This window comes from Schistocerca americana, chromosome 4 (genome assembly GCF_021461395.2).
Source record: "Schistocerca americana isolate TAMUIC-IGC-003095 chromosome 4, iqSchAmer2.1, whole genome shotgun sequence".
Classification (NCBI taxonomy): Eukaryota; Metazoa; Arthropoda; class Insecta; order Orthoptera; family Acrididae; genus Schistocerca; species Schistocerca americana.
The window spans coordinates 761166786-761192410 of NC_060122.1; the positions used below are offsets into that span (position 1 = coordinate 761166786).

The 25625-nt window shown below is 49.7% G+C and overlaps 1 protein-coding gene across 1 annotated transcript; it reads left to right on the forward strand.

Moving 5' to 3' along the window:
- The first annotated feature begins 855 nt into the window (after window positions 1-855).
- On the forward strand, window positions 856-24879 carry LOC124613783 (antifreeze protein Maxi-like). The gene is made up of 4 exons (XM_047142501.1): window positions 856-915; window positions 18843-19010; window positions 19124-19300; window positions 24592-24879. The coding sequence occupies exons 1-4, from the start codon at window positions 856-858 to the stop codon at window positions 24877-24879; spliced, it is 693 nt and encodes a 230-aa protein (XP_046998457.1).
- The last annotated feature ends 746 nt before the right edge of the window (window positions 24880-25625 follow it).

The window sequence follows — 25625 nt, forward strand, 5'->3', positions numbered from 1 at the left end:
GAGGCCTTGCAATGGGGACAGGTGGGGGGGTTTTTGCAGTTGGGAGTCAGGTGGTCATTGTACATCAGGCACCGTTGGCAACGGTAGGATTGGGGAGGGGATTTGGAGGATTCAACAGGGTGGCGACGGTGGTATATCAGGGCACCCTGGGTGAGGAGATGGTCTATGGACGGGGCGGACTCTGAGAATACCCGCATGAGGTAGGTGGGACCAGAGGCATTGTGGATACGGCGAGCAGAGCGGATGTCCAAGTCCGGGTGGGAGTTCAATTCTACCAACACTTCATCCTCTGTGATCACCGGGCTGAGCTTGGTGATCACAGCGGTGTAGGTGGGGGGGCGACGGGGAGGCTGGGGCTGACGAGGAGTGGAAGCGGAAAGGAAGGGTGTCAGAGAGGCGTGGGGGCCAAACATAACTCGTGGGAGTTTTCGCAGGAGGTCTGTGTGAAATGATGGGGATGGGGACTTGATAAGGACTGAGTCCCTGCGGGGAATGAGTTGGGAGATGGGAGCACCAGGTAAGTACTTTCGTATTTCCTTGGTGAGGGTACGAGCGTCGAGGAACTTAGGATCGGGAGTGGACAGGACAAAGGTGTGGAGGGTGGGGGCCAAGGTAGGGGTGGCAGGAGGAGGGGTGGTGTCCATGGTGACGGCAGGGGGAGGGGGAGGGGGAGGTGGCGTTGATTTTTTGTGGGAAGTGGCGGGAGCAGAGTCGGTAAGGACGCGCTTTTGGGGTTTTTTGGAGACTGGAGGCTGGGAGGAGGGGAGAGGGACGGGGAGGAGAGGGAGGTGGCGGGTGGCAGATCCCTGTGGCGTAGTGGAGGCACCGGGAGAAGCAGCTGGTTCAGTGGTGGCGATGGTGGCTCGGCGCAACGTGATGCGTGCGGGAGATGCAGAAGACGAAGCGACGGGGTCGGTGAGAGAGGGGAAGCCAACCACCTGAGGGGCGGCAGCAGAGGCGGCAACAGAGGCGTACGTGAGGGCGGGGGTAGTAGTGGGAGCTGTTGAGGGTGTGGAGGCTGGAGGAAGGGTGTAGAGGTGTGGGTATACAGCAGGGGAGGAGATAGGGGGGTGGGTAAGTGGAGGAAGGGAAGGGGAGGTGGAAGGAGGGAGGCCAGAGGCGGCACTCCAGGAAGTGACTGTGGGAGAGGGGGAGGGGGAGGTGTAGATGACGGTGGAGGTGGGAGTACTCATTGCAGACGAACGGCGACGGACAGACGGACGTGCAGCAGGCGGCGTCGGCGTCGGCGATGGGCAGCGGCGAACAGCAGGCGGCGTCGGCGTCGGCGTCGGCGTCGGCGGCGAACAGGCGGACGAACAGCAGGCGGCGGCGGCGGCGGCGGCGGTTACGACGACGGCGATGGACAGCCAGCAGGCGGACGGACGGACGGACGAACGAACGAACGAACGAACGAACAGCGACAGCAGCGGGCAGACAGACAAACACACACAATCTTCGAAGACGGAGATTCCACCCTGAGAGTAGCCCAGGCTTTGCAATCTGACGCTTTCGAAGGAGGGGATCCAACCCTCTAGATGTCAACGAAAGTGAGAAACAGAAGCTTAAATAACGGTGAAATTGCTAAAGTAATACAGGCACACAATCTTTAGTACTTAATAAAATTACATCATGCACTGGAGAATAATAAAACAATTATGCCAAAAGGCGTCGTCAGTAATTAAAATATCATCTCCATTTGTACAACATGTGTAATGGGCACAAGATCAAAGCGAACAGTTTAACAATGTTACTTCGCCTATGAACTGTTGAGACACGAGTGTGAAGGCACTAAGGCAGATTGTTTCGCCGAGAGAGGGCACTTGCATGTGCCAGACTCGCGCATATTACAATCCATAAATACATACATAAGCGCATCAAAAATTATTAAAGGTTGTGTTAATTCAAACTTTGTCTTAATAAATAAAGCGTATCACGCCAATTAAAGATATATTGTGATGTTTGTTAATTATGAATTTCAATGTGTATGTGTGGTTAAATGACTACTATGTTTTATTCATACAGACAGATGGTTTCGTTTTATTATAACATTTTGGTTGTTTCGCTAGTATGTATTTCACTGCCTACGTTACGCGAGACTCTCGCGCATTACAGTAGTGCCCTCTCTCGTTAGATGTTCCAAGCGCAAGCTTTATCCGTTTGACACTAGGACACAGGTAAATTTGGTTCTATATTTCTAGTTTACATAAATGTCTTTAATTGGTGTGATACGCTTTATTTATTAAGACAAAGTTTGAATTAACACCACCTTTAATAATTTTTGATGCGCTTATGTATGTATTTATGGATTGTAATATGCGCGAGTCTGGCACATGCAAGTGCCCTCTCTCGGCGAAACAATCTGCCTTAGTGCCTTCACACTCGTGTCTCAACAGTTCATAGGCGAAGTAACATTGTTAAACTGTTCGCTTTGATCTTGTGCCCATTACACATGTTGTACAAATGGAGATGATATTTTAATTACTGACGACGCCTTTTGGCATAATTGTTTTATTATTCTCCAGTGCATGATGTAATTTTAGTAAGTACTAAAGATTGTGTGCCTGTATTACTTTAGCAATTTCAGCGTTATTTAAGCTTCTGTTTCTCACTTTCGTTGATATGGCTTTTCTAATGAATGTGTCTTTCTATTCAGGAAGTTTTACTTCTGATGAAGGTATATTTATATGTACCGAAACCTTGGTCAAGAATTTTAATAAAAAAATTCTATCCTGCAACTGTTTTTGGCTGCCAGCCTTTATTGTGAAGAATTTTAACAGTTACTGCTGCAGCCATGTTTAAAATCTTAAACCAACTTATGTTAAGAACAAGACACACACCCATGCCCGAGGGAGGACTCGAACCTCCAGCGATAGGGGCCGTGCAGTCCGTGACATGGCGCCTGAGACCGCTCGGCCACTCCGCTCGGCTTTTAAATATTACCTAGAAAATAAGGAACAAGCAGATGCGACTACGAAAGGCGCATTTTTCCTAAAAATGGATGACTTGTCAGAGAGCTATGTTGTACAAGTCTGCTTTTAGCTGTTCTGGTAACGTCTCAGCCCGAAAATCACGTCGTAGTCATTCTGGAAATCTTTGCACGCAATGGTTTCTTTACCCAAGTAAAGAGACGGAAATCACTGGTTGCCACACCTGGCGAATAGGGGGGAGGGGTGGGGGCAAAACGTGAAAGCCCAAAGAAGCTGCTTTGCGTCGTGTGCAGAGAGAATCTACTCGGGCGTTGCCACCGAGCAAAAATATCCATTTGGATATTCAAATACGTCACGGTAATGCAGGACGTCGACGTCCTCACCCGGCTGTAATCCTCTAAGCTATTTGAACATTGTACACACTGGGAGAAACAAAGGTCTCATACCTCTTTGAATAGCTTGTCGCCACACTTCGTCTTGACAGACTGCCATAACGGTGTGAGGGGATGCTCCTGTGATAGACTGATCCTTATGAACGTAAACTGCTAGCATCACACCACAGCAGTTCTAAAAACTCTCATCACTGCATCACCCGATGATGCTTAGATCTTCGTCAGTTTCAGCGATGGTCGATCCAGGTATTTCTACTGCTTGTTCTTTCGCTCATACTGTTAAACCTAGCGTTCGTACACGATGATTAGGCGGCAAAAAAAATTCATCTTGACTGGCGTGAGCCGCATTTCCGCTTCTACCTCGGTTCGGTGACGTTTCTCAGTGGGTGTGAGAAGTCCCAGAACCCAAAGGGTGCCGGCCGCGGTGGTCTCGCGGTTCTAGGCGCGCAGTCCGGGACCGTGCGACTGCTACGGTCGCAGGTTCGAATCCTGCCTCGGGCATGGATGTGTGTGATGTCCTTAGGTTGGTTAGGTTTAAGTAGTTCTAAGTTCTAGGGGACTGATGACCACAGCAGTTAAGTCCCATAGTGCTCAGAGCCATTTGAACAATTTTGAACCCAAAGGGTGGCGACCGTCTTCTGTTCAAAATATTATGCAAAATGTTGAAAGCTGATGCATGATTGATTTTCACTTTTTTCCTCTATGGCCTCGATTGTCATACAATAGCCAAAGAACATTAGGTCCTTCTCTTAAAGGCCCCAGACCTGCAGTTATAAATGATACACTACATCGCTTTTCGTCTTTCAGATTTTTTGACGATATTAGAAACATCTGCGGAACCTATTAGGTTGGTAAGTAAGTTCGCACCGTTTTTGTTTTGCATGTTGGTATTTCGGTTGTTATGGATTTATTTGTCGATTGTTATTTGTAGTTCATTGTTGCTATGCGAGTTCCTGTATCGTTATTTGAAGTTACTGGGTGAAGCTGTGGACGCTAGAGAATGGAGTGCCAAGTGGAGAAATCGGAATATTCCCGACATATTCTTCTTTTTGTTTCAATAGAGCGGTGACAGCAGCAGAGGCAGCCAGAAATATTTGCGCCGTGCATGGGAATAAGGCCATTGGGCAGAGCGCGGCAAGAAAATGTTTTCTCGTTTTAAAGAGGATCCTTTTGACATCAGTGTCCGCCCTAATAGCTGAGTGGTCAGCGCGGCGGTCTGTCACGCCAATGAGCCTGGGTTCGATTTCCGGCTGGGTCGGAGATTTTCTCCTGTCAGGGACTGGGTGTTGTGTTGTCCTCATTATCATTTCATCATCATCAGTGGAAGGCAACGGGAAACCACCACTGGAATCACTTCCCTAGACGCTCATGCGGTGGACCTCTCTGACGAGGCTTTCCCCATGACCAGACCTGTCGCAAGGCAAAACACAAAGGTTTTGTTATTTTTTTTATTTTTTTTTAATGTGACGAACTGTGATCATTCCACCATCGCGCGACACTTATATGCATTGCGGAAGGTTCAAAAATCGGGTGTATGGGTACCGCATGCTCTACACCAAAATCACAAAAATATGCATCTCTGCTTGCTCGTCATCAACTGGCCCGTGAACAGTACCGACCATTCCTGTCCAGTATCCTTATGCTAACAAAAGGAAAAGAAAATGACTGAACCAAAACAAAGCAGCGGCTCCCCGTGCAAAGACCTGCCACCTCCACAAAAGATAATGTTACACATCCGGTGGACTAATGATTGTATGGTGTACTACGAATTGCTCCTCTGAGGTGTAACCATCACTGAGACATCTTGCAGAAGCAGTCCAAGAACAACGAGCAGGAAGACTGTGTGAAGTGATGCTACTCCACGACAAGGTCCGCCCACATTCTGCTAGACTGACAAAAAATACTATACAGGAATTAGTTTGGGAAGTCATTCCATACCCACCACATTAGCCTAGTCTTGCATCCTCAGATTTCCAGCTTTTCCGCTCTCTACCGAACAGCCTTCCAGGAACTTCCTTTCCGCATGAAAATGCTCTCGGAACATGGCTCGACGAGTTCTTAGCCTAAAAACCATGAGATTTCTACAGTCGCGAAATCGAAAAGTTACTCCGGCGTTGACAGACTGCTGTTAATAATGAAGAACAACTTATTATTGATGATCAAAGTCTCTGCTATGTGTGTCTGTCGTGTTTTGAAACTTACGGAAAAACGATGCGAACTTATGCACCAAGCCAGTAACTACTGCTTCACACGTTGGTGCATAGTTTTGCCGCACACTTCCAACAACTCATCATCTAACGTTGCAATATTGTTCCCTGTAACACTGGGAAAACGAATTACTGTACGGTACTCGATTTTATCAACATTTTTTTTTTTTTTTTGCCTAGCGCCATGTTACAAAGTTGTGGGGTGAGGGAATTTCTATGTGTACCATGAATACAGACTTGTACCCGAAAATTACCGAAAAATTAATTGAATATTTTATTTTTTGAGGAGAGTTAAACTTTATTGCTACCGTTCGTTAGCATGACTTTTTTGTGTTATGTATCTTGATAACGCCAAATTTGGGGACTTCCCCTAATAGGAAATGAAACGAATGTGTTTCTTACAAAAAGATACAGCATACCGACTTCTTTCAAGACATTCTGAAAGGCAAGTAATAGTGCCCAGAGAATTGTCCATCCTTCAGATAGCTTCGGAGACATATTTAAGCAGGCAATGCCCAGTCACATGAGACGAGGAATGTACATGCTTTCTTCAAAGAATGACAGATATCACAGCAAGCTATTCCTCAAAGCTGACTGATACGTCGTGCATCGAACAAATCTGCCATATAGTTTGTTTGCCGCTTGTTCATCATGGTAATTAGTAAGTGCTGAGATACTTCGTGCTATCGTGTGCACAATTATATACAGAGTGGTTATAAAGAAACTTCCGCTACTCGAGAAGGCCCCCATGAAATACGAGTGTTCATAGGACAATGAAACTTGATGCAAGCATTTGTAAGGACAAGCGGAAGAGAAATAAAGAATAAACTGAAATTAAAATATTCTTGGTTGTTAGGCCGCGTAACGTCATATTTCTTCATACAATCGACGTTTCGACCAACTACTGTGGTGACCTTCTTAAGGATCTTCTGGTGACCACTATAGATTGACCTCAGTCTACAGTGGACTTCAGAAGAACCTGAAGACGATCCCAGAAGAGGAGTCGAAACGTCGATTGTGTGAAGAAATATAACACGGTCTAACGGCCCAGAAGATTTTTAACTTCAGTGACAACAGCCACGAATACCTGCAGACATACATAAAACACATAAACTATTGAAAGGACCACAGTTCAGTTTCCACAAGAGAGGCTAAGATTTGTTAATTGCGTACCATGTTTACGTTCCACATTACAAGTGTTGCTCAATGTGACTAACATTTGAATCCACTAGAGCCTAGAACCACACTAGAGATCATCATCATCATCATCATCATCATCATCATCCTCATCAACATCAGCCAATTCAGTCATTAAATGATGTGGCCTCTTCGAGTCGTGGATTCAGGTAGGCTTTCAGCAGTCTTCTCCAAGTGTTGCGGTCTTGGGAAGTTCTCTGCCAGGTGTTACCAGCGATCTTCTTGGTGTCTTTGTCCCATCTGTCTGGTGGTCTTCCTCTAGGCCTCCGGTGCTCTCTCGGACTCCATTCCAGTACTAGCTTCGTCCATCTTTTGTCTTTTCTTCTTGCGAAGTGGCCAGCCCACTGCCATTTCAAGGAACCTAGTGTCTCTAAGATGTCATTAACGTTCGTCACGGACCGGATGTCATCTGCCATTTTCCTATCCTTTCTTGTATAGCCCAGCATTGATCTCTCCATGGCTTTGACTTTCACATCTCCAGCTGGGACCCATTTGTTGGACATTACTTTTGTTTTGGAAAGGTTCATGTTCAAGCCAACCAGCTGACATTCCGATGCAAGATCTGTAACTAAGTTTTGGAGCTCTGCAAAGTCTTCGGCCAGTAAGGCAATATCGTCAGTAAATCTCAAGTTGATAAGCCTTCTTCCATTAATTCTAATTCTCTTACCTTCCTAGCTCAGCTCTGACATAGCCATTTCCAATACAGCAGAGAACAGTTTTGGGGAGATGGGATCGCCTTGCTTGACACCCCTCATGATGCGGAATTCTTGAAAGGAAATGGCTCTGACCACTATGGGACTCAACATCTTAGGTCATAAGTCCCCTAGAACTTAGAACTACTTAAACCTAACTAACCTAAGGACATCACACACACCCATGCCCGAGGCAGGATTCGAACCTGCGACCGTAGCAATCCCGCGGTTCCGGACTGCAGCGCCGGCGCGGAATTCTTGAGTTGCTGAAGAATTCTCGTAGACTTTCCCGAGCACTTCAATGTATGCTGCTTCCACTCCTTGCTCACTCAAAGCTTGGAGGACAGCTACATGGCTAACGGAGTCAAATGCCTTTTCAAAGTCAACAAAGGCAATGCAGAGAGGCAGTTGGTATCCATTCGCTCTGCTTATCACTCCACTAACGGCCAGAATGTGGTCAATAGTTCTAAAATTGCTTCGGAATCCTGCTTGTTCTATAGGTTTGGCTGAGTCTAGAGTGGAACTAATTCGGTTTAACAAGATCTTTGTGAAAATTTTGTACAAAATTGAGAGCAAGCTGATAGGACGGTAGTTTTTAATATTGTGAATATTTCCTTTCTTGTGTATCAAAATAATCTTAGCCTTGTTCCACGATAGTGGGATTGAAGCATAGTGCAGGCAAGAAGTAAATACTTTTGCCAAGTGATTTATTGTTACGTCTCCTGCCAGTTTGAGGATGTCAATACTGAGCTCATCGTCACGTGGCACTGTTCCCTTCTTTATGCTATCTAGAGCACACTTGACTTGCGATGGGAGTATATCTGGAACACTAGGTACATCATTTAGTTTAGATACACTCAAATTTTCCCTTGGATTGCTATACAAATTACTGCTAGAGATACCATTTCATAATTGTTCTCAACACTTTCAGGACGGTAGACGGCGGAATGCTCAGCTGTCGTGACACAGATCGTGCACTGCTTCAGGATCGCACATTGAGCCAAGCATTCTCATCCATGACAATAGTAGCTTCTTCAAGAATTTGTCGCGCAATGGCCGTCGACCTCTCCTAGGAGCATTTTCTATACCGCCAGTTAATTCGAATGTATTTTTCAATCGCTGTGCGGAAGGAGGACCTCCCCGTATTCATTTAACGCGTTGATACTGGTGAAGTGCGACAGCACTGTTGCTGTTATTTTGCCTGACAGCAAGTTGTGCCCCTAGCACTACTAACAACGTAAATTCTTCAGCGCACAATCTGAACATTATTCCTATAAAGTTGGCTACCTACAGGTTTTACGTCTGCACCGGCTCAAGTAGTGAAAGTTTAATTGTAACCAACCACTAGGGTGACCAGACGTCCGGATTAATCCGGACATGTCCTCCTTTTTAGCTCTTTGTCCGGGGTCCGGGCGGATTTTTACAGTGTCCGGCTTTTTCGCAAAGTTGAGCGTAATACAGTTAAATTTAAAATTCGTCCCGTTCTATTGCGCTTTTCTTAAATACTTTAACTATTGGCAGGGCCTTCGTGACAAACACGCTCGAAGGCGGTGTTAGTAGGTGGCACCAGGATCGTCGACGTTATCGTTGATCTACCTTTAAGAGAATGCAAATATCGAGTATTTAAAATTTTCGTTTTGAAGCGGAATGTAAGATATGTGGACCTGGAACGTACGTCTCAGTGGTCAACAAAGGTAAAAAATAACTCGACAGATTAACTGTAATGGTTTTATTTCATTGTTTCACAGTCATTCAATTTATTTGTATTCGGCAAGTTAAAGTGCAGTTTACATGTCGTCAGCTGCTGCTGCTGCTGCTGTTGGTAGCAGTGCGTCGAATGAAGGGAGGTGAATGGTCTTAAGTTTTTCGCTTTGTAAACAGTTCCGTGTTGTTGACATAACAAAACAATTGACGCCACACTGTCACCACAATAAATGTTTTTAATTTTTTTTATATTGCTCAGTTAACCACCACCTGACCATCAGTAACAATTAACTACTAGTTTTATCGGTAATTCCCGGCAGTCACGTGACTTGTCTAAATCTGACGGGTGGTATCCTCATCTGCAGTTGACCCGTTTGATGTGTCCTCTTTTTTCTTCCTTTGTCCTCCTTTTTGGAACTGTTTGTCCTCCTTTTTAAACAATTGCATCTGGTCACCCTACCAACCACCCAGTTCTTTATTTTATTTCAGTCATCTGTCGTGAGCTTGGAGTATCAAGTTTCAGAAATGATAAGGTAAAACAGAACATATTCCGCAAGATACAATCATTTCTATTTCTCTGGACGCTGGTACTTCCGTGCAAGTCTCCAGTCTATTAACGCGAAGCATCTCCAAGTGCCATTGCCTGAAGCAGACAGCTATTTCTGTGTCAGATTCACACGTCTTAACTTTCTGTTCTCCAACGCGCAGCTCATCGGTAGCCCGAGGGCGGGCCTCCGCCATTTTTACGATCGGCAGCCGCTGCGGCGTCGGCTGCTGCGCACTAATTTCCGTGGAACCGCAGATAGCGAGCGGTGGGCGTGGCTGTCGACGCATTAAGAGATCGTAAAAGACCGACTTTAATCACGGACCCGTCGGCAGCCAGTAAAACAGGAACATGGAGGCCACCCCTCTCCGCCCTCTCACCCCCATCCACCTCCCTAACACGAGGAAAATGAGCTACAGGCCATTATCCGTCCGCGTCTTTACGGCCGTTTTCGCGGCCACGAATTCAATTTGAGCCGCATAATGAAAAGTTATCGCTTCCAGAGCTGCTTCACAGTCATGTTGTGCATATATCGTTCCTCGTTTTGCGCCCTATGCGCCATACGAATGCCAAACCGCAGGAGAGATAGCATATTTTCAAACCGTCGGATGCTAAAGCTGTGTGTTAAATGTATGTAAATACAACACATCAATCATTGTGTGTGTACTGACCCTCGTTTTCGTTGATGTTTGCAAACTAGGCGCCTACCATCTTGAGTTTAGTGCAAATCGTGTTGCCTGGAGGGAACCTGAATCAAGCAATGATTTATGAATCATGTTCCTCTTACGTGAGCTGTCACATCTCTTGTCCGCTGCGTTCAGTTATGCACTCTATCTAATCAAAAATATGCGGCCACCTGTATACAACGCGGAATTGACGACTAGATGTCACGTGAGGCACACTCCTCAGTAAAAAAGGAGGCAGGTGGTATTGTGTGATGCTAAGCGACGCATGATGTGATGTAAAGAGCGACACCACTGGGTACCCGTTGACTGGAAACTAATGGATCAAATGGCTCTGAGCACTACGGGACTTACCATCTGAGGTCATCAGTCCCCTAGACTTAGAACTAATTAAACCTAACTAACCTAAGGACATAACACGCATCCATGCCCGATGCAGGATTCGAACCTGTGACCGCAGCAGCAGCGCGGTTCCGGACTGAAGCGCCTAGAATCACTCGTCCACAGCGGCTGGCTCACTGGAAACGATTAATTTGGTGTGGTGAGTCCAGCTATACCGACAATATGATGGAAGGATTCGCGTTTGGCGAATACATGGAGAACGTTACCCCTGTCGTCGGGTGTTACTCATTTTTTTAGAATTTCTTAAGTTACCTCAGCTGTTACAGAATCTGATTTGGTTCAGGATTACACATATGTTACACAAAAATTTTTGATACATACTATTTTTCCAGAGCACTGAAAGACCTAAGTCAAAACAACGCCCCGGGAGTAGACAACATTCCATTATAACTACTGACAGCCTTGGGTGAGCCAGCCCTGACAAAACTCTACCATATGGTGAGGAAGATGTATGAGACAGGCGAAATAACCTCAGGCTTCTGGAAGATGTAATAATTACAATCCCAAAGAAAGCAGGTATTGACAGATGTGAAAATTACCGAACTATCAGTTTAATAAGCCACGGCTGCAAAATACTAACACGAATTCATTACAGACGAATGGAAAAACTGGTAGAAGCCGACCTCGGGGACGATAATTTTCGATTCCGTAGTAATGCTGGAACACGTGAGGCAATACTGAGCCTACGACTTATCTTAGAAGATAGATTAAGGAAAGGCAAACCTACGTTTCTAGCATTTGTAGACTTAGAGAAAGCTTTTGACAATGTTGGCTGGAATACTCTCTTTCAAATTCTGAAGGTGGCTGGGGTAATACGCGGGGAGCGAAAGGCTATTTACAATTTGTACAAAAACCAGATGACAGTTATAAGAGTCAAGGGGCATGAAAGGGAAGCAGTGGTTGGGAAGGGAGTGAGACAGGGTTGTAGCCTCTCCCCGATGTTATTCAATCTGTACACTGAGCAAGCAGTAAAGGAAACAAAAGAAAAATTCGGAGTAGGAATTAAAATCCACTGACAAGAAACAAAAACTTTGAGGTTCGCCAATGACATTGTAGTTCTGTCAGAGATAGTAAAAGACCTGGAAAAGCAGCTGAACGGAATGGACAGTATGTTGAAAGGAGGATATAAGATGAACAACAACAAATGCAAAATGAGGATAATGGAATGTAGTCGAATTAAATCGGGTAATGCTGAGGGTATTAGATTAGAAAATGAGACACTTAAAGTAGTAAATGAGTTTTGCTATTTGGGTAGCAAAATAACTGATGATGGTCGAAGCAGAGAGAATATAAAATGTAGACCGGCAATGGCAAGGAAAGCGTTTCTGAGGAAGAGAAATTTGTTAACATCGATTATAGATTTAAGTGTCAGAACGTCTCCCCGATGTTATTCAATCTGTACACTGAGCAAGTAGTAAAGGAAACAAAAGATAAATTCGGAGTAGGAAATAAAATCCACAGACAAGAAACAAAAACTTTGAGGTTCGCCAGTGACATTGTAGTTCTGTCAGAGATAGTAAAGGACCTGGAAAAGCAGCTGAACGGAATGGACAGTATGTTGAAAGGAGGATATAAGATGAACAACAACAAATGCAAAATGAGGATAATGGAATGTAGTCGAATTAAATCGGGTAATGCTGAGGGTATTAGATTAGAAAATGAGACACTTAAAGTAGTAAATGAGTTTTGCTATTTGGGTAGCAAAATAACTGATGATGGTCGAAGCAGAGAGAATATAAAATGTAGACTGGCAATGGCAAGGAAAGCGTTTCTGAGGAAGAGAAATTTGTGTCAGAACGTCTCCCCGATGTTATTCAATCTGTACACTGAGCAAGCAGTAAAGGAAACAAAAGAAAAATTCGGAGTAGGAATTAAAATCCACAGTCAAGAAACAAAAACTTTGAGGTTCGCCAATGACATTGTAGTCTGTCAGAGATAGTAAAGGACCTGGAAAAGCAGCTGAACGGAATGGACAGTATGTTGAAAGGAGGATATAAGATGAACAACAACAAATGCAAAATGAGGATAATGGAATGTAGTCGAATTAAATCGGGTAATGCTGAGGGTATTAGATTAGAAAATGAGACACTTAAAGTAGTAAATGAGTTTTGCTATTTGGGTAGCAAAATAACTGATGATGGTCGAAGCAGAGAGAATATAAAATGTAGACTGGCAATGGCAAGGAAAGCGTTTCTGAGGAAGAGAAATTTGTTAACATCGATTATAGATTTAAGTGTCAGAACGTCTTTTCTCAAAGTATTTGTATGGAGTGTAGCCTTGTATGGAAGTGAAACATGGACGATAAATTATTTAAACAAGAAGAGAATAGAAGCTTTCGAAATGTGGTGCTACAGAAGAATGCTGAAGATTAGATGGGTAGTCCACATAACTAATGAGGAGGTATTGAATAGAACCGGAGAGAAGAGAAATTTGTGGCACAACTTGACTAGAAGAAGGGATCGCTTGGTAGAACATATTCTGAGGCATCAAGGGATCACCATTTTAATACTGGAGGGCAGCGTGGAGGGTAAAAGTCGTAGAGGGAGACCAAGAGATGAATACACTAAGCAGATTTAGAATGATGTAGATTGCAGTAGGTGCTGGGAGACGAAGCTTGCACAGGATAGAGTAGCATGGAGAGCCTCATCAAACCAGTCTCTGGACTGAAAACCACAACAACAACTATTTTTCCAAAAAGAAAAGTGGGACGCACACATCCCACTGACCATTCCTGGAACCGATTTTCCTCAGAATGAAATCACTACAATTTAATACAACACTTACAAGCAAGACTTACTTGCACCAGTATTTAACATCATCCAATAGGATACTAAATTTGTCATTTTTGCTGTTACACATACAAGTTGATTCCATTATTATTTCCAATAAAAATACGTTTTGAAGTTAGTAAACGTTAGTTACTTTACCCGAAATTTGTGAAACGAAGGTGAAATACAGAATGCCATATTACAGATACAAGTTAGTGAACATTATACATTTTACATGAAATTTGTGAAAGCAAGGTGAAATAAAGAGTGGCGCGGTACAGGAAAACCAAACTGTCTCTTTTGTACGACAGAACCTACACCGCCTCCTGGTGTCCGCCCCGGTAGCTGAGGGGTCAGCGTGACAGACTGTCAATCCTAAGGGCCCGGGTTCGATTCCCGGCTGGGTCGGAAATTTTCTCCGCTCAGGGACTGGGTGTTGTGTTGTCCTAATCATCATCATTTCATCCCCATCGACACGCAGGTCGCCGAAGTGGCGTCAAATCGAAAGACCTGCACCAGGTGAACGGTCTACCCGACGGGAGGCCCTAGCCACACGACATTTCCATTTACCGCCTCCTGGTCTTTAGTTCCAATGGAGTATGACTCCCGAAATTCACATGCCTGACTTCCTCTGGCACGATAGTGACACCTCTTTTCCTGGAACAGAAAGCAGGCGATGAGGATGAAAATCCGTTTGTCAGCTGTCCTGCCAGTCTCATTCGAAATGACAGCTGATCTGGTCTTAAGAGTTTAAGTAATATATAGCACCTGACCATGGCTAAGTCAACAAAAAAATTTGAAAGTGAAGGTGTCACCATTCCACTGATCGCCTGCCAATCGTGTATCTTACTTTTAGCTGGTCAAAACGATCTACCCCACCAATAGTACTATTGTAAACATGTCCTACTTAAAGAAATTAAATGCTAATTGTTGATCCAAACTTTAGTTTTCTAAAAATCAGACTAAGAGCAGCCGACCAGTTGCAAAGGATAAAGTAATCTTTACCTAGGTTTCAATAGATATAAATCTATCTTCTTCAGAAGACGGCCTGGGGACAATGAACATCGTAATACATATTAAGGTATGAAACATGAGTCAAGTTTTTTTTTTTTTTTACTTTATTGTGATTTTAACACCTTATACAAAGGCGGGCTGGCAGCAGCACAATACGCCGCTCTTCAGCTTTGAGTGTTACAACAAGTAGTACATAAAGGTGGCACAGAGTAGACAGTAAAAACGGTGGGCAAAAAAAAATGTAGACACTAAAAATCGAAAAAACATGGAGCCGTTCACGCTAGACGAGAAACATCACTAACACTGGGCGACACGATGCACAGAACATGGATGATGGCGACGGCACGTGAACGGTGGGGGCGCGACGGCGAACAACACTACACACAAACTAAGGCACACACACGAAACACTGACGGCGATGATCCCCGGCGCGCGAATGTTCACTGAGCGTGTACGAGTCCGGGGACCTGCCAAGAGAGGAGGTGGAGGAGGAGGAATGGGAAGGGGAATGGGGGGGAGCAGAGATGCCATGGGCAAAGGAGAGAGGGGGAGGGAGGAAGGGGGAGGGAAGCCCGGTGGAGAGGGGAGGAGGGAGGGGGGAAAGGAAAGAGGAGGGATGGGAAGGGAGGGAGGGAGGGTGCCTAAGGGAGAGGACATAGGAGGTGGGGGGAGGATCAAAGTTGATAAGAGGGGTAGATGGAGGGGACGAGGACATCATCAGGGAGGGGGAGCTGGCGGAAGCCACCTTGGGAGAGGGTAAGGAGGGTGGAGAGATGGAGACCGGGTGGGACGTGGGAATACAGGCGCGGCAGCGGGCGGGGGTGGGATGAGTCAAGTTTTTTTTTTTTTTTTTTTTCTTTATTGTGATTTCATGCCCCTGCCCCATATGGGCAGGGGAGGGCTGTCAGCAGCACAATCCGCCGCTCTTCAGCCGAGTGACATGACAACTAAAACAAGAATAAAATAATACATACATAAGGAGGTAAAAAAGGGGAACATAAAACAGAGTAAGGGGAGAAAATGGAGGTAAAAATCACTGACATGTAGAAGTTCATTGGGGACAGTTAAAATAGTCACCAGAAAGTTAAAAAACACAGTTGGCGATTCTTAAAACACAGAGAAGACACTGGATGCACATGCACAGTTTAAAAGTTGGCCACAGTATGAAAAACACTCCGAAGACAACACACTTAAAAAAATGGTTCTGAGCACTATGGGACTTAACATCTTAGGTCATCAGTCCCCTAGAACTTAGAACTACTTAAGCCTAACTAACCTAAGGACATCACACAACACCCAGCCATCACGAGGCAGAGAAAATCCCTGACCCCGCCGGGAATCGAACCCGGGACCCGGGCGTGGGAAGCGAGAACGCTACCACACGACCACGAGATGCGGGCTACAACACACTTAAAACCCACTTGGAGCACACACGACGAAGAGTAAAACTACCAGGCGGGACCTGCCGAGGGAAAGGGCAGAGAGGATGGAAAAGGAGGGGAGAGCATGGGGCAGCTGGAGAAGCGGCGGGAGGAAGAGCGGAGGGGCAACTGTGGGTTCACGAAGAGGCAGGAGACATATGGGGCGGGAGAGGAAAAGGGAAGACAGGGCAGGAGGGAGCGCAGAGACACCGAAAGAAGGCACAAGAGATGGACGGGGAGTAGGAGGGGAAATCCGCTGAGAAGGCGGGAGGGGGAGGAGAGGGAGCCCTGAGGAGGAGGCAGGAAAGGGGGTTAGAGTTGGTAGGAAGGGTAGATGTCAGGGTGAAGCTCATCATCCGTGAGTGGTAGACGGTGGAAGTTGTGTTGGGAAAGGAGATGGAGGGTGTGGAGATGGAGAGAGGGAGGGACACAACGGTAAAGGTGCGGCAACTGGTTGGGAGTGGAGAGGAAGGGAGACACCAGGGGGTGAGGGGGATCAAGGCGGCGGACAATATATAGTGTGCGGATATGTTCAAGGAAAAGGAGAAGGTGGGGGAAGGGGATGAGGTCATAGAGGATGCGCGTGGGGGACGGAAGGCGGATGCGGAAGGCGAGGCGGAGTGCATGGCGTTCGAGGATTTGGAGGGCTTTATAGAACCGGGGAGGGGCGGAAATCCAAGCGATGCTGGCATAACAAAGGATGGGACGGATCATGGATTTGTAGGTGTGAAGGATGGTGGAAGGATGCAGACCCCACGTCCGGCTGGACAGGAGTTTCAGGAGGCGGAGGCGGTTGTGAGCTTTGTTTTGGATGGTAAGGAGATGGGGAGTCCAAGTGAGGTGGCGGTCGAGTGTGAGGCCAAGGTATTTGAGGGTAGGAGTGAGGTGGATAGGATGGCCGTAAATGGTGAGGTAGAAATCATGGAGGCGGAAGGAGCGGGTGGTGCGGCCTATGATGATCGCCTGGGTCTTGGAGGGATTAACACGGAGGAACCACTGGTTGCACCAAGCAGTGAATTGGTCAAGGTGGGTTTGGAGGGTACGTTGGGACCGTTGAAGGGTAGGATAAAGGGCTAGGAAGGCGGTGTCATCAGCGAACTGGAGAAGATGAACAGGAGGGGGAGGTTTGGGCATATCAGCAATGTACAGGAGATAGAGGAGAGGGGAAAGGACAGAACCTTGGGGCACGCCGGCAGAGGGGTAGAAAGTACGGGAGTTGGAATTGTGGATAGTCACATAGGAGGGACGATGGGAGAGGAAGGAAGCAACGAGACGGACGAAGTTGATGGGGAGAGCATAGGTCTGGAGTTTGAAAAGGAGCCCGGGATGCCAGACACGGTCATAGGCGTTCTGGAGATCAAGGGAAACAAAGATAGCAGAGCGACGGGAGTTAAGTTGGAGGGAAAGAAGATGGGTAAGGTTAAGGAGCTGGTCGTCAGCAGAGAAGGAAGGGCGGAAGCCACATTGGGTAAGAGGAAGGAGGCGGTGCAGGTTAAGGTGGTGGTGGATACGGTGAGAGAGGATGGCCTCAAAGACCTTACTGAACACGGAGGTGAGACAGATGGGACGATAGGAAGAGGTAGCAGAGGGGGGTTTGTTAGGCTTAGGGAACAGCAGGACACGGGAAGTCTTCCACAGGTCAGGGTAAAATCCAGTGGAGAGGAGGACATTGTACAGGGTAGCAAGGACAGACAGGAATGATGGAGGGGATTCCTTGAGGTGACGGTAGGTGACGCCATCATGACCAGGGGCGGTGTTGTGTTTGGAGCGGAGGACGAGTGTGATGTCTTGCATGGTGATGGGAGTGTTGATGTCGGAGGGGGGTAGCCGATCCAAGTACTGGAAGCTAGGGGCCAGCGGGGGGACAGAGGTGTCAGTGCGGTCAAGGACAGTGGGGAAGAGGGAGTAATCAAAATGGGGATCGTCAGGAATGGAGAAGACCTCGGACAGGTGGGAAGCAAAATGGTTAGCCTTACTGAGGTTGTCGGGAAAGGGTCGATCGTCATGGAGGATGGGGTAATGCGGGGTGGGATGGCTACCAGTAAGGCGGTGGAAGGCTGACCAGTACTTGGAGGAGTTGACAGGGAGGGTGGAGTTGAGGCGTGTGCATGTCTGACGCCAGTCCCGGCGTTTCTTTGCTGTAAGGAGGTTCCGGATATGTCGCTGTAATTGCCGGTGGCGGGTGAGAGTATCCCGGTCACGAGTGCGGAGGAAGGAGCGGTAGAGCCTGCGGGATTCATGCAGAATAAGGACGGCCTGTGGAGGAAGCGTAGGGCGGTGAGGGTGGATGAGTTTAGTAGGGACATGAGCCTCCACAGCGTCAGTGATTGTCTTCTGAAGGAAGGAAGAGGCATGGGTGATGTCATCAGGGTGGTGGAAAGTTTCGACCTGTAAGGCAATGGATTCCCGGTAGGCATCCCAATTGGCACGGTGGTAGTCATGGACAGATTTTGGAGGGGCAGGTGGGCGGGTGGCTGTAGTGGCAGGACGGGTAGAGGAGATGGTGAAAAGGACAGGGAGATGGTCACTACCGGCGGGATTGAGGACATCAACGGCAATGCGACCAAGGAGGTTGGGGGAAGTGAGGATAACATCGGGGGTGGAGTTACTTTCAGGACGGGTGTGCTGTGGGAGAGGAACAAGGTCACCATGAAGGGTGGCAAGGAACTGATGCCACCGCCGAAGGGTGGCAGGGTCATGGCTGTGGATGTTGAGATCAGCGGCGATCACATAGGTGGAGAAGGTACGGTCAACATGGGAAATGAAGTCAAAGGGGAGAGGAGCTGCGGGGCGAATATAGATAGTGGCACAGGTGACGGTGAGGGAGGGAAAAAAGAGGCTGAGGTGAAGGTGTTCGGTAGGGTCATTGAGGAGGGGTTGTGGCCGGACAGGATTCCCTCACTTCCTCATCGAGGACTCGCAGTGCCTGGGCTACTCTCAGGGTGTATCTTCGACGTGGAAGAGCCGCAATCGTGCTTGTCGCGCTGTTGCACGTCTGCACGCCGTCACTGCTGCCCGCCGCCGCCGCCGCCGCCGCCGCCGCCGCCGTCGTCGTCGTCGTCTGTTCGCCGCCGCCCGGTGCTTGCCGCCGCCGCCGCCGCCGCTTGGTCGCCGTCTGTCGGTGCTCGCCGCTTCCTCTTCTGCCGCCACCACCTGGTCGCCGCTTCTTCAGCCGCCGCCGCCGCCGCCGCCGCCGCCGCTGTCGCCGTCTCTTGGTGCTCGCCGCTTCTTCTGCCACCCTCTCTCGGTGCTCGCCGCTGCCGCCGTCTCTCGGTGTTCGCTGCCGCCTGCGATCATGGACGCCCCAACTACCACCATCATCTACACCTCTCCTTCACCTGCCCCCACTGTAACGTCATGGAGTGCTTCCTCTTGGATTCACCCGTCTCATGCACCTGCCCTACTCACAGTCTCCTCCCCATCTCTCTCCTCTCCATCGATGTATCCCCACCTGTACGTCACTCCTGCTCCTACCCCTGCTACTGCCCCTGCTGCTTCTCCTGCTCCTGCCTCTGTCCCTGCTCCCAACCCCCCTCCCCCTCCTGTCGCCCGCCGAGACGACTTTATTGTGATTTCATGCCCCTGCCCCATATGGGCAGGGGAGGGCTGTCAGCAGCACAATCCGCCGCTCTTCAGCCGAGTGACATGACAACTAAAACAAGAATAAAATAATACATACATAAGGAGGTAAAAAAGGGGAACATAAAACAGAGTAAGGGGAGAAAATGGAGGTAAAAATCACTGACATGTAGAAGTTCATTGGGGACAGTTAAAATAGTCACCAGAAAGTTTAAAAAACACAGTGTGCGGTCGTAAAACACAGAGAAGACACTGGATGCGCATGCACAGTTTAAAAGTTGGCCACAGTATGAAAAACACTCCGAAAACAACACACTTAAAACCCACTTGGAGCACACACGACGAAGAGTAAAACTACCAGGCGGGACCTGCCGAGGGAAAGGGCAGAGAGGATGGAAAAGGAGGGGAGAGCATGGGGCAGCTGGGGAAGCGGCGGGATGAAGAGAGGAGGGGCAACCGTGGATGCACGAAGAGGCAGGAGACACATGGGGCGGGAGAGGGAAAGGGAAGACAGGGCAGGAGGGAGCGCAGAGACACTGAAAGAAGGCACAAGAAATGGACGGGGAGTAGGAGGGGAAATCCGCTCAGAAGGAGGGAGGGGGAGGAGAGGGAGCCCTGAGGAGGAGGCAGGAAGAGGGGGTTAGAGTTGGTAGGAAGGGTAGATGTCAGGGTGAAGCTCATCATCCGGGAGCGGTAGACGGTGGAAGTTGTGTTGGGAAAGGAGATGGAGGGTGTGGAGATGGAGAGAGGGAGGGACACAACGGTAAAGGCGCGGCAACTGGTTGGGAATGGAGAGGAAGGGAGACACCAGGGGGTGAGGGGGATCAAGGCGGCGGACAACATATAGTGTGCGGATGTGTTCAAGGAAATGGAGAAGGTGGGGGAAGGGGATGAGGTCATAGAGGATGCGCGTGGGGGACGGAAGGCGGATGCGGAAGGCGAGGCGGAGTGCATGGCGTTCGAGGATTTGGAGGGCTTTATAGAACCGGGGAGGGGCGGAAATCCAAGCGATGCTGGCATAACAAAGGATGGGGCGGATCATGGATTTGTAGGTGTGAAGGATGGTGGAAGGATGCAGACCCCACGTCCAGCCGGACAGGAGTTTCAGGAGGCGGAGGCGGTTGTGAGCTTTGTTTCGGATGGTAAGGAGATGGGGAGTCCAGGTGAGGTGGCGGTCGAGTGTGAGGCCAAGGTATTTGAGGGTAGGAGTGAGGTGGATAGGTCGGCCGTAAATGGTGAGGTAGAAATCATGGAGGCGGAAGGAGCGGGTGGTGCGGCCTATGATGAACGCCTGGGTCTTGGTGGGATTAACACGGAGGAACCACTGGTTGCACCAAGCGGTGAATTGGTCAAGGTGGGTTTGGAGGGTACGTTGGGACCGTTGAAGGGTAGGATAAAGGGCTAGGAAGGCGGTGTCATCAGCGAACTGGAGAAGATGAACAGGAGGGGGAGGTTTGGGCATATCAGCAGTGTACAGGAGATAGAGGAGAGGGGAAAGGACAGAACCTTGGGGCACGCCGGCAGAGGGGTAGAGAGTACGGGAATTGGAATTGTGGATAGTCACATAGGAGGGACGATGGGAGAGGAAGGAAGCAACGAGACGGACGAAGTTGATAGGGAGAGCATAGGTCTGGAGTTTGAAAAGGAGCCCGGGATGCCAGACACGGTCATAGGCGTTCTGGAGATCAAGGGAAACAAAGATAGCAGAGCGACGGGAGTTAAGTTGGAGGGAAAGAAGATGGGTAAGGTTAAGGAGCTGGTCGTCAGCAGAGAAGGAAGGCCGGAAGCCACATTGGGTAAGAGGAAGGAGGCGGTGCTGGTTAAGGTGGCGGTGGATATGGCGAGAGAGGATGGCCTCAAAGACCTTACTGAACACGGAGGTGAGGCAGATGGGACGATAGGAAGAGGTAGCAGAGGGGGGTTTGTTAGGCTTAGGGAACAGCAGGACATGGGAAGTCTTCCACAGGTCAGGGCAAAATCCAGTGGAGAGGAGGACATTGTACAGCGTAGCAAGGATAGACAGGAAGGATGGAGGGGATTCCTTGAGGTGACGGTAGGTGACGCCATCATGACCAGGGGCGGTGTTTCGTTTGGAGCGGAGGACGAGTGTGATGTCTTGCATGGTGATGGGAGTGTTGATGTCGGAGAGGGGTAGCCGATCCAAGTACTGGAAGCTAGGGGCGAGCGGGGGTACAGAGGTGTCAGTGCGATCAAGGACAGTGGGGAAGAGGGAGTAATCAAAATGGGGATCGTCAGGAATGGAGAAGACCTCGGACAGGTGGGAAGCAAAATGGTTAGCCTTACTGAGGTTGTCAGGAAAGGGTCGATCGTCATGGAGGATGGGGTAATGCGGGGTGGGATGGCTACCAGTAAGGCGGTGGAAGGCTGACCAGTACTTGGAGGAGGTGACAGGGAGGGTGGAGTTGAGGCGTGTGCATGTCTGTCGCCAGTCCCGGCGTTTCTTTGCAGTGAGGAGGTTCCGGATATGTCGCTGTAATTGCCGGTGGCGGGTGATAGTATCCCAGTCACGAGTGCGGAGGAAGGAGCGGTAGAGCCTGCGGGATTCACGCAGAAGAAGGACGGCCTGTGGAGGAAACGTAGGGCGGTGAGGGTGGATGAGTTTAGTAGGGACATGAGCCTCCACAGCGTCAGTGATGGTCTTCTGAAGGAAGGAAGAGGCATGGGTGATGTCATCAGGGTGGTGGAAAGTGAGGGGGTGGCTTTCAACCTGTAAGGCAATGGATTCCCGGTAGGCATCCCAATTGGCACGGTGGTAGTCATGGACAGATTTTGGAGGGGCAGGTGGGCGGGTGGCTGCAGTGGCAGGACGGGTAGAGGAGATGGTGAGAAGGACAGGGAGATGATCACTACCGACAGGATCGAGGACATCAATGGCAGTGCGACCAAGGAGGTTGGGGGAAGCGAGGATAACATCGGGGGTAGAGTTACTTTCAGGATGGGTGTGCTGTGGGAGAGGAACAAGGTCACCATGGAGGGTGGCAAGGAACTGATGCCACCGCCGAAGGGTGGCAGGGTCACGGCTGTGGATGTTGAGCTCAGCGGCGATCACATAGGTGGAGAAGGTACGGTCAACATGGGAAATGAAGTCAAAGGGGAGAGGAGCTGCGGGGCGAATATAGATAGTGGCACAGGTGACGGTGAGGGAGGGAAAAAAGAGGCTGAGGAGAAGGTGTTCGGTTGGGTCATTGAGGAGAGGTTGTGGCCGGACAGGGAGATGCCGGAGGTGGCCGATAGCGACCCCGCCTCGAGCTAGGGGAAGGGGATTGTCGGTGCGGTGAAGGAGATAAGGGAAGATGCGGACCACATGGTGGGGTTGGAGGAAGGTTTCATTAAGGATGAAGGAGTCAACCTGGTGCTGGGAGAGGGTATGCATGAAGAGGTATTTGTTTGCAGAGAGGTAGCGAATGTTGAGGTAGAGGAGACGATACTGTTGACGAGCCATGGGGTTGGGTGTGGGAAGGGTGTGGGAAGGGGAGAGAGGGGCTTAAACGAGGGTGTCTAGGCGGGTGAAGGTAAAGTGGGCCTGGTTGTGGGATAACGTGGCATAGGTGTTTAAGTGGAAAATAGAGCGGGCAGCGAGGGAAATCTGCTGGAGTGTGTGGGGGCGCTGGAAGGGGTGGATGTTCTGCAGAACGACGGTGAGGAACCGGATGATGCCTTCTGCTGTAGGGGGAGGGCGGAGGGAATTGTTAGGGTGGATAGGTGGGTCAATGGGGCGAACGGGGACAGTGAGTTCAGGGTTGGTGGGAGGGGGCTTGGCTTTGCATTTGGAGGAATAGGTGGGGTGAGGTTCATTGCAGGTGTTGCAGGATGGGGGGGAGGCGAGGTTGGGACACTGTTTGAGGAAGTGGGAGGCCTTACAATGGGGGCAGGTGGGTGGGTTCTTGCAGTTTTGGGTGAGGTGGTCATTGTACAGAAGACAACGCTGGCAGCGGTAGGATTGAGGAGAGGAACGGGACGGGTCAACAGGGTGGCGGCGGTTGAAAATCAGGGCTCCCTGCGTGAGGAGGTGGTCGATGGAGGAGGCGGACTCTGTAAAGATACGCATGAGGAAAGTAGGGCCAGAAGAGTTGTAAATACGGCGGGCAGAACGGACTTCCAGGGAGGGGTGGGCATTCAGTTCCGCTAACACCTCAGCCTCCGTGATCACAGGGCTGAGTTTTGTGATGACGGCAGTGAGGATCGGCGGACGACGAGGCGGTTGGGGTTGACAAGGAGAGGAGGATGTAAGGAATGGGGTGAGGGATGCGTGGGGCCCAAAGGTGATGCGGGGAAGGCGCCGGAGGAGATCAGTATGGAAGGACGGAGAGGGAGACTTGATGAGGACAGAGTCTCTGCGAGGGATAAGTTGGGTGATGGGTGCACTGGGGATGTACTTCCGGATTTCAAGGGTGAGGGTGCGGGCATCTAGGAATTTCGGATCAGGGTTGGCTAGGACAAAGGTATACAGGGAGGGGGCTGGAGAGGAGGGAGGTGGGGTGGTATCCATAGCGGGGTCAGTGGGAGGTGGGGCGGGCAGTGGCTTTTTGGAGGAAGGAGTAGAGGAGAGGTCGCCACTGGGCCGTTTGGAAGATTTTTTGGCAGGTGTTGCCTGGGAGGAGGGATGAGGGACTGGATGGATGGGGAGGTGGTGGGAGGCAGGGCCCTCCTGTGAGGCAGTAGCACCGGATGAGAGGGTAGGGCGCTCTGTGGCGGCGACTGTGGCGCGGCGGGCGGAGACTCTGGCAGGGGAAGCAGCGGTAGTCGCAGGGGGGAGAGGGGGAAAGTCGTCTCGGCGGGCGACAGGAGGGGGAGGGGGGTTGGGAGCAGGGACAGAGGCAGGAGCAGGAGAAGCAGCAGGGGCAGTAGCAGGGGTAGGAGCAGGAGTGACGTACAGGTGGGGATACATCGATGGAGAGGAGAGAGATGGGGAGGAGACTGTGAGTAGGGCAGGTGCATGAGACGGGTGAATCCCAGAGGAAGCACTCCATGACGTTACAGTGGGGGCAGGTGAAGTAGAGGTGTAGATGATGGTGGTAGTTGGGGCGTCCATGATCGCAGGCGGCAGCGAACACCGAGAGACGGCGGCAGCGGCGAGCACCGAGAGAGGGTGGCAGAAGAAGCGGCGAGCACCAAGAGACGGCGACAGTGGCGGCGGCGGCGGCGGCGGCGGCGGCGGCGGCGGCTGAAGAAGCGGCGACCAGGTGGTGGCGGCAGAAGAGGAAGCGGCGAGCACCGACAGACGGCGACCAAGCGGCGGCGGCGGCGGCGGCGGCGGCGGCGGTGGCGGCGGCGTGCAGTCGTGCAACAGCGCGATTGCGGCTCTTCCACGTCGAAGATACACCCTGAGAGTAGCCCAGGCAGTGCGAGTCCTCGATGAGGAAGTGAGGGAATCCAACCCTCGAATGCCATGAGTCAAGTTTTTTTTTTTTTTTTTCTTTATTGTATTTCAATTCCCCATCGGGGCGGGCTGGCAGCAGCATATGCGCTGCTCTTCAGCCGAAAGACATAGAACAAAACAAGAGAAGACATTTAAAAACAGCAAAGGAGAGAAGAAGGCGAACATAGATATAAAAAGGGAGAACATCATGGAAGGCAATATACAAAAAACGGGGTGACTGTAAAATGGAGATAAAAAACTGTTTAAAAGTAGCACACACAAAAAGCCACACACTGCGACGATTAAAAGAACACAAGGCACAGTATGACTGGAGCATAAAGGTGTTGACGGATGGCATAGCACACAGCGTAGCACTGACGGCGAACCTCAAGGCAGTACACAAAATCACACCTCTTGACGCACACGAGAAACAGCACGAAACACAACACTGACGTGGCACACTGATGATGAGCAATACAGAGGATCTGCCAGGTTCAAGGAGATGAGGGAGATCTGAAGAAGGGAGGGAGGGGAAGAGATGGGGGAGGGGAATGGGGGGCGCTCGGAAGAGGGCCAGGTAGGGAGGGATGTGGGAAGGAGAGAGGCAAGTATGGGGTGCAGGGTCTCAGGGGAGGGGGGGGATGGAGGAAAATCCGCTCTGGGAGAAGGAAGAAAGAGGAGAAGGGGGCCCTGGGGAGGGGGGGGGAACAAGGCC